General features: G+C 36.3%; 1 protein-coding gene across 1 annotated transcript; it reads left to right on the top strand.

Moving 5' to 3' along the window:
* The first annotated feature begins 1924 nt into the window (after positions 1-1924).
* Positions 1925-8485, top strand: LOC116027340 (filament-like plant protein 4). The gene is made up of 6 exons (XM_031268900.1): positions 1925-2194; positions 3607-3767; positions 4038-4266; positions 4355-6728; positions 7290-7332; positions 7536-8485. Exons 2-6 carry the CDS (start codon positions 3642-3644, stop codon positions 7971-7973), a joined length of 3210 nt encoding a protein of 1069 aa, XP_031124760.1. The 5' UTR covers positions 1925-2194; positions 3607-3641; the 3' UTR covers positions 7974-8485.
* Positions 8486-13392: the final 4907 nt, after the last annotated feature.

The following is a 13392-nucleotide window of genomic DNA, read 5'->3' as shown; positions in this document are numbered from 1 at the left end:
ATGAACTCCATTTATGAGTTGAATCTGGTGGTAGATATGGTAAGATTCACCGTTATTAAGCGGGAATAGATTAATTTTTACTTTTAATTTTAGTTAGAATGGAAGTGTTTTGACTGACAAAATGTTTTTATACAATATAATTTATGGAGCGTTTGTTTTTGAGTGGTTGGGTTCCTCCCGTCTTTTTAATAAAAAAATTAACAAAAAGGATCTGAATCATTTAAGTATAAGGTTAAGAGTTCAAATAACATCACTGTCCTAAACGAGAATTGAATGTGTGAATCATTATTTTAGTATCTGAAGATCACGAGTTTAATTCTTGTCAATATTCTTAATTGTCTAATTATAAATGCACAATTTTAAATAATACTCCGTAAATTAAAAATCCTTGAGGATAATGGCTTGGTGTACATTACGCGAGATTTAAAAATCAGTACAGTAAGATTTGACATAAAGCTTTGAGGATAAAACCTTGGTGTAAAAATGTAGAAATGGAGTATTTACACAATTTATGACATGCTGTTATTTGACAGATTAAAAGTATCAAATCAAAATCCACGTTTGATGTCAGATTACGGTGATTTGACATTGTGGAACTGTGCAAGACTGCAACTCAGTCCTCACACACCCAAATTTTTACCGTGTATAGTAATTATAAGGGTAGATTCCAGTCTAATTATAAGGGTAGATTCCAATAGTTTTACCGTGCATTAACAGTTGTGTATTACTCGTTTCAAACTGTTGAATTATAGTCATTTGTTTTTAACTTATAAAGAATTCTACGATATCAAACTGATAGCGTAAATGTAAACGGGGTCTACGATTACGCTACGGATACGTGTGTTACGGGTGGTGAGGAATGTCGTTCGGCCGGTCAGATGGTCGGTCTACCGTCAGCGACTGAGCGGTTCGAAGCTATATCGCTCTACGGGTGACGAACAGTAATAAAGAGTAAGTAGGAGAAAAATGAGCAAATCGCAAGTGTATTAGTGTAGTACTGATGAGTTCTTCCTCCTTTTCCAGTGAGGGGAATGACCCCTATTTATACAAAGTGGATTCACTATGCACATGGTGTCTGATATGCAAGTGGAAGGCATATGGGCTGTCACTCCGCAAAATGCGCATCGGTTTGCTCGAAGTGGTTGAGTTACCCGAGGTGATGAAAACACGGATCCCTTGTTCCCGAAAAGTTGTCGGTCGTCACATCAAGCAACTGTTGCGCTCGTGAGCCTCCAATCCACAAGGTGTGTTGCTTCCGATCATGCGGCCGACGGACCGGGTGACCGTCGACGGACCGTTTGGGTGACCGTTGACGGACAGGTTGGGTGACCGACGGACAGGTGATTTACGGACCGACTAATACATGTGCATATTTACCCATCACCAACCAATTAGAATATGAAAACTATTCTTCTCCCAAACAAAAAATGATGACACAATTTTGTAAATAAAATAATAATTTTACTTTCACTTTTTATAAAATTATAATTTTTTTTAACATATAGTGAGATCGTGTCTCAGTGAAGGCGATATTGACTATTTGTGCTTGAACTTGCTGAGAAAGTATAGATAAGCAAATACTACGACAATGTAATAGAGTCGATAGTATTCAAAAAATTCATACTATTAGAGTAGTTTTGACAATTTTTAATAGTATTTTTAGGTAAATCGCACTAAGAAGACATGTGCAAAGCTTGCCCGGAAATGTGTGGACAAAAAATAAAGAATCAAACTTGTGACTTTCACAAAAAAATTAGGGACAGAAATTTAAGAATCAAGCTTGTAACTTTCACAAATAAGGCCCAATCCTTAGGCTACTCACGTCAACCAATCTGATTACTCATATTATTTTAATATTTTAATAAATTTAAACAACCTCAATAAAAGGAATTTTAAAAGCTTATGCTTTGGAGCTTTTCTTTCACACCCCATCACTCCACTACTAACACCACCACCACCATAGCCACCATCTCCTCCCTCCTCCGCCTCTCTCTCTCTCTAAAACCTCACACGAATGCGCTAAATTCTCTTTCTCTCTCTACACCTGAGTTGTTAAACACAAGCTAAACAGATCTCAGCACTCAGCTCACAGCTAATGTGTGTATGTGTGTGTGTGTAATGTGCTTGTCTTCCTAGCAGAGCAATGTATGGTTTGTGTTTCTAGAAGCCGCACCGAGTCGTGACTCGGCGAGTGGTGAGTGGAATTTCCGTCGGCTCCTCTTTTTAACGGATTTTCTGATATTTTTGTCTGCAACTTCCGTAGCTTTTTTTGCTGGTTTTGTGATGATGCCGTCTCTGACTCGCCTTAGATGCTTTAGACATGGCTTTTTGATCACATTTATTCACTCCGTTCCTTTTCTCTGTGTTCCGAAAACCGTGCTTTTTCTGTTCACATTTTGAATCTTCTCTCTTCGCTCCGGTACAGCCTTCAGCCTTTCTCTCTCTTTTGTCGGTGCGGTTTTCTGATGCTTTTTGCCTTTCGCTTTGTTATGAATTATTTTTTTTAAAAATATTTAAATTTTCAGCTTGAGTTTCTGATTTTTAGTGACAACTATTTGGAATTTCGTTATATATATATATGGAATTTCGTTGTTGAAGTAGCTCTGAGTCAAGTATGTGACAAAACAGCTAACATAAACTACTACATTCTCTTTTTATTTGAGTGTTAGGGTGTGATATTTGTAGCGAATTTTCAATGTTTTGGGTTGTTGGTCACTTTATTTATATGGATAAGGATTAGCGTTTCTGAATTCTTACTTATTTGTAATTGCTTTGACTGTATATATTATATAATCTGCAGTTGTTTCGTTTGAAAGGAGTTCATGTGTCACTTCGAAATTTAATTTATTTTTCCTGGCGCAAGCATTGCATATAAAAGTATGGGAATTCTATGGTTAGATTGTTTCTGACTTCTGGTCTGCAGTTGTTTGGTTGGGAACTTGGGATGCCGTTCATGTGTCACTTTGGTTCTTAATTTACTTTTTCTTGGAGAAATATTGTATTTAAAGGTTTGGGAATTTGAAGGTTCATCTGTTTCTGACTTCAAAGGTGGGAAATTATAGTTGTGTTTGTAATTTTAGTGGTATAGCCATTGTTGGTGTTGAATTGTTCTCTGCTTTATCAACATTTATTGATGAGTCTGTTCTGCACTTCTGCAAGAGGACATAAATAAAACTATTATGGTACGGCTTAAAGGTGCCTCCTACAGTTAGGGTATGCTCAAGACACATGGTGATCTAAAAAATGAAACTAGTATATCTGGGTGCCATTTTTAGTGCTCCAAGTATCTTTTTTGTTATGATTTTTAATTTCTTGTGACATAAAATTTATTTTGTGACTTGTTTGGTTGGAGCTAGCATGTACGTGTACGTTGTGCCATCATTAACTCAGTTCCTCTTCTTGATTGAGAAGAGTTCAATTTTTAGAATGTTGTAACACAGGCTGTCTAATATCTATTCCTGGAGGTAGATGATCTTCCACTTAATTAATTCTGGGGCCTTCTGTGGTTATGGTGGTAGCTGTTTGCTGAGTATCTGTGCATTTATGCTATGAGTTCAGCTTCCATATTTTCCATTCTTTCTTACTTTTTCATTGTTCTTTTTCCAGACATAGTTACGATCTTGCATCAGTAATACTCTATAATGGATCGGAGGAGTTGGCCCTGGAAGAAGAAGTCTTCTGATAAAGCTTCAGTTGAAAAAGCTGCAGTAGCTATACTGGACTCAGCTGCGGCAACTACAGATTCACATGGATCCCAGGGTGATCAGGTGAATATGTGTGAAAGTTCTTTTCAAGAAAATATTTCTTGATCTAAGTCTTCTTTGCAATTCCATTCTTTTTATGCCTTCGTTATAATAGCTACACTGAACAGTTTGACTGACTAAGCAAATATCAATGACGATTTCTCTGGATAGGTTTGAATACAGTTAATGATTTTTCTTATTACCATTGAAATTAGAACCAGTAAACTGTGCCCTCAATAAAGTTCTTTCAAGTTCCATGTGTTCTATCATTACATTGTTCCTTTATTTTCTCAGGGAAAACAGGATAACTATAAGAAACCAAAATATGTGCAAATATCTGCGGAGTCGTATTCACATCTGACAGGATTGGAGGATCAGGTGAAGTCATATGAAGAACAGGTTAAGACGTTAGATGAGGAGGTTAAGGAATTAAACGAGAAGCTGTCTGCAGCAGAAGCTGAAATGACTAATAAGGAGAACCTGGTGAAGCAACACGCTAAAGTTGCTGAAGAAGCTGTCTCAGGTTTGATCTCGCGTGTACTTATGCCATTGTTGCTTTAAGGAATTATTTTATCGACTGCAGAATTTCAGTTTGGCTATTGTTTTCATAGGTTGGGAAAAGGCAGAATCAGAAGCTGCTGCACTGAAAAATCATCTGGAATCTGTCACTCTGTTAAAACTTACTGCTGAAGACCGAGCTTCGCACTTGGATGGCGCACTTAAGGAGTGCATGCGTCAGATACGGAATCTGAAGGAAGAACATGAACAGAAACTGCATGACGTTGTTCTTAACAAAACAAAACAATTTGACAAGATGAAGCATGAGCTTGAAGCAAAGATAGCTAATTTAGACCAAGAATTACTAAGGTCTGCAGCTGAAAATTCTGCACTTTCAAGATCTTTGCAAGAGCGTTCCAACATGGTGATTAAGCTTAGTGAAGAAAAATCCAAAGCTGAAGGAGAAATTGAACTTCTGAAGAGTAATATAGAATCTTGTCAGAAGGAGATAAATTCACTCAAATATGAACTTCATATTGCAGCAAAGGAACTGGAAATCCGAAATGAGGAAAAAAATATGAGTGTGCGGTCTGCAGAAGTTGCAAACAAGCAGCACCTGGAAGGAGTAAAAAAGATTGCAAAGCTGGAAGCAGAGTGTCAAAGATTACGTGGGTTGGTTAGAAAGAAGTTACCTGGCCCCGCTGCACTTGCCCAGATGAAGCTTGAAGTTGAGCACTTAGGCCGTGATTATGGAGAAACTCGATTGAGGAAGTCTCCAGGAAAGCCATCTAGCCCACACCTATCCACTATGCCTGATTTTCCATTTGACAGTATGCAGAAATACCAAAAAGAGAATGAGCTTCTAACAGAACGCCTTTTGGGAATGGAAGAGGAGACAAAAATGTTAAAAGAAGCTTTGGCAACGCGTAACAGTGAATTACAAGCTTCCAGGAGTACTTGTGCACAGACTATCAGCAAACTTCAAAGTTTGGAAGCACAGTTGCAAGTGAATGGTGACCAGAAAAGTCCTCCAAAGTCCAACATTCATATCCCTAAGGTGGGTTCCTTCAACCAAATTGCAAGTAGTCCAAGCTTCACCTCTGTGTCTGAAGATGGAAATGATGATAATATAAGTTGTACAGGGTCCTGGGCTACAGCAGTGATATCAGGACCCACTCATCCCAAGAAGGAAATGAACTTTGACAGTCCACATAAGTCTGAAAATGCAAATCATTTGGATCTTATGGATGACTTCTTGGAGATGGAGAAATTAGCATGTCTTCCACCTGATATAAATGGAAGACTTTCAAATTCAGACAACTTGAAAAATACTGGGTATGAAATTGAGAGGACTGATGCCCCATCCGAAGTCAAGCTGGGTTTGACACCTAATCATCAAGAAGTTTGCGATCCATCCACACTTGTGAAACTCCAGTCCAAAATTTCTGCAGTATTTGAGTCAAATGCTGAGAAAGCCGACTTGCAAAAGGTATTGGATGATATCAGGGATATTTTGCAGGAAATGCAAGATCATATAAAGTCCCAGTCTGCAACATGTGCTGTAGAGGCTTTGCATCCTTCTGATGCTTCAAGTGAACATCAGCCTTGTCTTGAGGATCCTGATGCAACTACAGAAAAAGAAATTTCAGTTTCGCAAGACAGTAACTTGAGCACCGTGGTAGTTCATACTATTAATCAAGAATTAATGGATGCTATGTCTCAGATTCATGACTTTGTAATGTTTCTGGGCAAAGAGGCAAAGGCTGTGCAGAGTACTTCCCTGGATGGAGATGAACTATATTTAAAATTGGAGGAGTTTGCCTCAACGTATGCAGAAGTCATCAACTGCAGGATAAGTGTAGAAACATTTGTTCTTGATCTCTCTCATGTGCTTAATAAAGCAAGCGAACTTCAGTTCAATATTCTGGGATATAAGAATTCTGAAAATGAGATTAGTTCTTCTGATTGCATAGACAAGGTTGCTTTACCAGAGAACAAAGATTCACAGCACCTAGGGGAAGCATATTCAAATGGTTGTGCCCAATTTTCTGATTCCGTTTCTGATCCTGACATTCCTCATGATGGGAGTCTTGTTCCCACTTCTGAGTCAACTGCTGCATCGTGGAAATGTTCATTGGAGGAGTTCGAGCAGTTGAAACTTGAGAAAGAAAATATGGTGGCCGACCTAGCTAGATGTACTGAAAATCTTGAAAGCACTAAATTACAGATGTCTGAGACAGAGCAATTACTGGCAGAGGTTAAGTCCCAGTTACTATCTGCACAGAAGTCAAACAGCTTGGCTGAGACTCAGCTTAAATGTATGGCAGAGTCATATAAATCACTTGAAACACGTGCAGAGGAGTTACAAACTGAAGTAAACCTTCTTCAGGCAAGAATAGAAACTCTGGATATTGAACTTCAAGAGGAAAGAAAGAGTCATAATGAAGCTCTAGTCAGATGCAAGGATCTTCATGAACAACTGCAAAGGTGAGTTTATTTTCTTTAATGTTGTGCTGTCTTTTATGTGTTTTCTCAATCATAAATTGTGCTTAAAATTTTTTACCATCTGCAGCAATGGTATCTTAGGTTATGTTTTGATAGTGGTATTCAATGCACTCCTATAATTCACTAGCTTTTAGGTTACCAAGGTTGCCACACATTGCACCACAGTTAATATGCATTGCACTCCTGAAGTACCAGGCATTGTTCATTTTGGACTTTAGACTCTTTTGAAAACTTTTTTGTTTAATTTCAATTGAATCATGATTATTTCAATTGAATCGCATATTCATTTTCTATGACATACACATTCATTTCACATAGAAATGAATATGAAGTTTAACATAAATGAACATAGTAGCATGGAGTAGCACACTTTGTGGAGTACAATATAACAATAGCATTACACCCTCGCTATAAGGTTTGAATTTCCAGGTTTTATCAGTTTGTAATTCATGGCACCTTTGTTGCAGAAAATGTTCAATTAGGTAGTATGAAAGATTTATCTTTTGTTTATTATCTTATTTATGGTGTGATGTTTTTAATCAGGACTGAAACTTTGGCAGCTGAGAATGATGCCAAGAAAAGCCAGGTTAGCAAATCTTGCACTTAATGAGTGTTGATACACCAGCAACTATTCCTCTTAAATTAGTTGTCACAAGAGTCTTATATCCTTTGCATCTGAACTCCATGCATTCCCAGAGTTTTCTTACATTATGTTTTCTCAAACATCTGTTCTTTCTCCCGAACTAGCTAGTAAAGTGATAGTATGCTCCCCGTTATTACTTATTACAGGAGAAAGAGTTAGAGGCTGCTGCAGAAAAACTTGCAGAGTGCCAGGAAACCATATTCCTTCTCGGCAAGCAATTGATGGCTTTGCGCCCTCAGGCAGACTCGTTGGCATCTCCACAGACCGAGAGAAGTCAGAAGGGGGAAAGCCTTAACGAAGAACCGCTTACCATAGCTATGACCTTGAATGATGCCAATCTGACAGATGTATCTAGTGGCTCACCTGCCAATCCCCACAAGGAAAACTTTGAGTCACCTGTGGATTTATACAATGCCGCCTCAGATTCTGAATCAGATAACCCGTTGAGATTGCCTGTCGCCTCGAACCATCCAAATCACTGTTCAACCAAGTCAGGCTCCTCTTCATCTTCTGGCCCAACCCCAGAAAAGCAATCTCGTGGCTTCACCAGATTCTTCTCCTCGAAAGGAAAGAACACGAATTAGGCGCCTTATTGCCTCTCGGAGCTTTAACAGCATGCTGTTCATAATACAACCCCCACACAATAAATTCTGAACTGGAGTCCTGTAGATAACCAAGTTGCTCTTCCTCAACCTCATTATATATAGAGAAGTCATCATCCAAACCGGGCAAAATCCCATTCACCTGCAGAATTTCAAGGCGCCAAGAGTGACTGATTTTGGAATGTGCTTGTTGAGGATAAAGGTACAAAACAAAACACCTTCAGTTCATTATGTGAAGTTGCATTAGAATTTATGAAACAAATCTCATCTTCATCAAAGTTCCCAATTAATATTGTATCTTGTTGTCCTCATCTCACTGGATGCTTTATGATTACTGTGTGATAGTTTCTGTACTAAATGGCTGTATATGATGTCTGTGTTTTCTTACCCCCCTTGGTCTTGGTGATGCAACCTGCATTGAATAATATCATTGTTTAACTCGAAAGAAACACTACTTTCTTTGAATACTATGTATACTCTCAAATTCTACTCAATCACTTTACTCCTATGATGTGCCAAATAATGAGGGGCTATTTTCATCATGTTTGTCCCTAGAAAAGTGTTCACATAAAGAGTTTGAGACTGGAGTAGAAAATGAGTATAGTATTTTTTGTGTATATATAGGACTTGCCTCCTTCGAGAAGCGTTTCTCCATGTGAGAACTATGGATAAATCCGAGTTGTCCATTTACTAGATCTAACAGTTAAAAAATGAAGAAAAATAAAAAAAAAAAAAAAGAAAAAGGGAAGAAAAAAAAATAAAAGAAAAAGGGATCAATTTATAATATTTATGAAACTGATCCTGCCCTTTTTACTTTGTTTTCAACTGTTTAATCTATTATATGAAAAATTTAGAGTTTCAACTGTATCTTTTTAATTGTACTACAGTTCTATTCGATAATCATGATTCGCACAGCACTGTAGACCGTGATCCACTATATAACAACTGTTTAGCCAACCACTTAAGATATGTTCGGAGAACTTAATTTGAATTATCGTACAAAATCGAGTTCAAAAGAAAAAAAGGTTGTTGGATTATGTGGCCCGGATCCATATTTTTCTAGTGGGGGCTTTGGGCCATGTGAGGAATGGACCATATACCCAATAAGTGGACGCAACATTCGATCAGGCAATATCACGTGTTTAAGGCTTTTCAGAGACCCCTCCGCATTCAATTCTTTTGACATAATTGAGGTTGAACAATAGTTAAATTGAGATGTGATGTCAAAGAATTTGTGGTTTAGTGGTACTCGAAAAAAAATATTGATATCTCATTACACTGCAATTTAAATTTTCGTTTAAGGTTGTGTTTGGACACCTTTGAAATGATTTCTGAAAATTATCCACTCGAAAAAAAATATTGATATCTCATTACACTGCAATTTAAATTTTCGTTTAAGGTTGTGTTTGGACACCTTTGAAATGATTTCTGAAAATTATTTTTTGGGTTTCTAGTATTTGACAAGGTAGGAAATGATAGTCAACGAAAATTGATTTTCGGTCAAAAGAAAAATAAGTCCATTTTTCTCGAAAATGACTTCTCTTTTGTTGGGTAAGTTTTCGGAAAACCCAAAGCAACTTTTGTCCTGTTCTCCATTTTCTTCGTTTTCTAGTTCTCGACTTGGAAAACCAGTTAATCTAGTTCTCGGCGGAAACCAGAAGTTTTCTTTTTTTTTTTTTTGGGCAACGGAATCCATTTTTAAAAAAATGAAACCATTGCTCTTTTTAATTTTTAAAATAAACAATATTGAATTTTTTTAATACAATTATGCTCATTTTTTGGAAAATGATCCAAACACACTAACATAGTTTTCTGAAATGCAACCAAACACTGAAAAGGAATTTTTTTTAAAAAAAAATAACTCATTTTTCAGAAAATATTTTCCAAATTTTCAAATACACCCTAAAAAATTTATCTCAATTTTTTTTATAAATAAAAGTAATGTACAAAAATATATAATAAAAGATTTTAATTAAGATCATTTAAATGATTACCATATTGATTTTGTTTTCAATTTTTAAAAATAAATTTATAAATACATAAAATTATTACTACATTGGTTCATAAACTTACGACTGTAAATACATAAATTCACTAATGTAAGTACATAAATTCACTATTATTAATGTTATTTTTATCTACTTACAATATTATGTTTATATATATAAGCCTACCATGCAAGATAGATCTTGACCTACAATATAATAATTATAATTTGTCTATGTTGGACACACATGTCTAATGTCTTCCCCACAGCAAATCTGACCTCCCAACATCTGTGGCTACTGCTGTCTATCAATCTATCAGAATATATATATATATATATAATCATTATTTACTCAGTATTTATTATGCATGTGATGAAGCCTGAAGGTGAAGGCAAACATATTATTAGAGAAGAAGAATATTAGTATATAATTATGACCCATACATTAATATTTATGAGTACATCAAAATCTTTTGTAGTTTGTGATTTCAACGTGATAGGTGTTTAACATTATCCCTTAAGAATTGTAAGGTATGAAGAGTGATTCAAACTCTAAATATATGGGTTCTCATATAGTCATATGATAGAGAATAAAGAATAGATAGCAATAATTAAGTATGAGTTGTTCAAGTTACCTAGAGTAGGTCGAGACCTAATATATTAAGTAGAAAATGAAATGTAGGACGGTTCTTAGGGAAAGGCAAAGGCAATTTATATCCTAGAAACGTATCATGGTAGAGACAGACTCGGAAGCCATGGTTCAAGCTTTAGAGAAGAATACTGGTTCCTCCACATTGGCGAACACTCTTGTTTCTAATTGTAAATGGCTCATGGACCAGTTTCAAGTCATCAAGATCGTTCATGTGTTTCGTGAAGGCAACCAGTGCGTCGACTTCCTAGCGAACCTGGGCCAGGTGTACTACTCTTTTGGTTACGTTACACCTCCTTATGGGATAAGAGACCCGTTGATCCGCAATTCTCAGCACATTGCTTCTAGTAGACGTTATTAATTAGCGGGACCTCCGAGTCCCTTCCTATTCACTAAAAAAAAATGGTTCACATATTATTATGAATCTTGGACCGAAACAACGAGGTACAGAAATCTTACTCATAAGGTACTAAATTTTATAACACAAGACCCAAAAAATAACAACACAAGATACATACATATGTTATATATTACTTATTTCATGTAGATTAGGTTCGATGACAATATAATGAATGTGATTAATTAGGGGCAAGTTGGTTTGTGAGTGGTGGAGACTTCTTCGGATGGGATATGATCAAGTTAGGATTTATATTTCAACTTGGATCTGCTATGAATTTTTCGTAGAATGGGGTTTAGATGGGGAGAGTATTTCTAACCCTACTAAGAACAAGGACAGGGACAACGATGAGGACCACACCGTACCCCTTGACTTCGACTCTGAACTCAAACCCTGTTTCTTCAAATATATTATATATATTATACTTATATAATTATTTGTGACATTTATATTTTTTTGATAACCAAGAGAATATATATATATATATATATATATATATATATATATATATATATATATATATATATATATATATATATATATATATATTCAGATTAAATTTTCAATACAAGACGGAATAAAAAACAACCAACAAAGAAGACCAGGTTAAGAACGAGCCGCCCTTGCCAAAGCATAAGCAACTTTGTCACTAATCTAGGAATAAACTGAAAAGACCGTGTCACTAATCTAAAAAGACTTACAAATTTAATACATTGAATATTAAATTAAAACATTATACTTACCAAAACATACTAACTCGCTGGCCTTTTTGTAAACCATTTGTAATTATGTTAACTAAAAATTTGGACATGTTATCAAAATGTTTGGACGCACTATTTGGTTAAGGATTTGAACGTTTTGAGTATTTGAGTAATATTTAATGTTTTTAAGTATTTAATTTTGTACTACTCGTTTAATTGTTTTGGTTAGGTATATAATATCGTAATACTGTATTTGAGAAATTGAATATTTTAAGTATCGTTGCTGTTTATCTTAAATTCCTATTTCTTACTAATTACGAAATTAATATAATTTTTATGAGTGTTGAATTAATTGGATAGTTAAAATCTCAATCAAGGAACGAGGCTGGTCGAGGATAGGGGTTAGTAACTAGGGGCGCGGATAGGGACCCTACTCTACCCCCACCCCCCTATTGCCATGTCTAGATTAGAATTTTTAATTTTCACATGAAGTACATATATTAATTCTTATTTAATTAAGATATTATGCTTCAAAAATATTATTCAATTTTTTTTTTAATTTGTAAAACAAAAGTCAAATATTACCCAAAACAACTTGGATCTGAATGAAATATTAGAGCAAAAGTAGACTGGGCCAGGTGGAGAAGTAAATTGAAGTAGCATTATATTGCATGGACCACTTGAGTAGCACCATAAGGAAGAACATAATGGATCCACTAAAATCTTTTATACATCCAACATGTTTTAACAAGATCAGATTATCTTGTCTATTACATAATTGTTTATACATCTAATCAGGATTTAGGCATGAGAGAAGTACAATTTGATAGAAAAATGATTGAAATATTTTCAATAGGATAATTTTTAATTGAGTTAATACAAATCTAGTCATCGACTATTGTGATTTTTCTCGATTTAGTTCTAAATGTTTTATTTTTGTACTTAATCGGGTCCTCAACTTCGATGATTTAAACTAATTGGGTCCTCTGTAACAGTAGTTTGGTAATTTCTCATCTATTAATAGTCAATTTAGTCTTCGATTAGTGATTTTACCAAAATTAGTCCTCGACTATAGTGTTAGACGTTCAATTTAATTCTCAACTATAGTAATTTTTCACAATTTAGTCATTAATTCTAACAGTCGAGGACTCAGTTAGGTAAAATCATATAAGATTGGGTATTAAGTGGGTATTTAATAGGGTTCTCCCCTCCACTGGACGGCCCGCCACTTACTTGGGTGACTTGTCATAGCTGGGTGAACGAAGTTGAGGCTCTCCAACCGCCAATGGATGGCCAATGCACTCCTACAACGAACCAAAAGGCGCTAAGGCCGCGGACGCGGTGGTGGTCCGTCGACCACTCTCTAGTGGCCTAGTCTGCTTCAATTCGGTCTGCTTGACCACACGGGTCCACCACTCACCGGTGAACAAAGATCTGGCGTTGGGGTCACCGGTCGACACTCCCTCGCCTAGGCCAACCGCGTATCCCCACTGCTTGTTTTCTTGAATTGTGCTCCATATCGCGCTGCCAAAAGCACCCTTAGCCCTCTTTCCAGAAAAAGATCCACTTCCACTTTCCTAATTGGATCTCCTTGGTCAAGCCCACCTCTTAATTATTATTTGGGTCATACCCTCTCGAACCCCCCCCCCCCCCCCCCCCCCCCCCCA

Source organism: Ipomoea triloba, chromosome 8, assembly GCF_003576645.1.
Source record: "Ipomoea triloba cultivar NCNSP0323 chromosome 8, ASM357664v1".
Taxonomy (NCBI): domain Eukaryota; kingdom Viridiplantae; phylum Streptophyta; class Magnoliopsida; order Solanales; family Convolvulaceae; genus Ipomoea; species Ipomoea triloba.
Note: the sequence above shows the minus strand (reverse complement) of the source record. Positions and strands in the feature narration are given on the sequence as shown.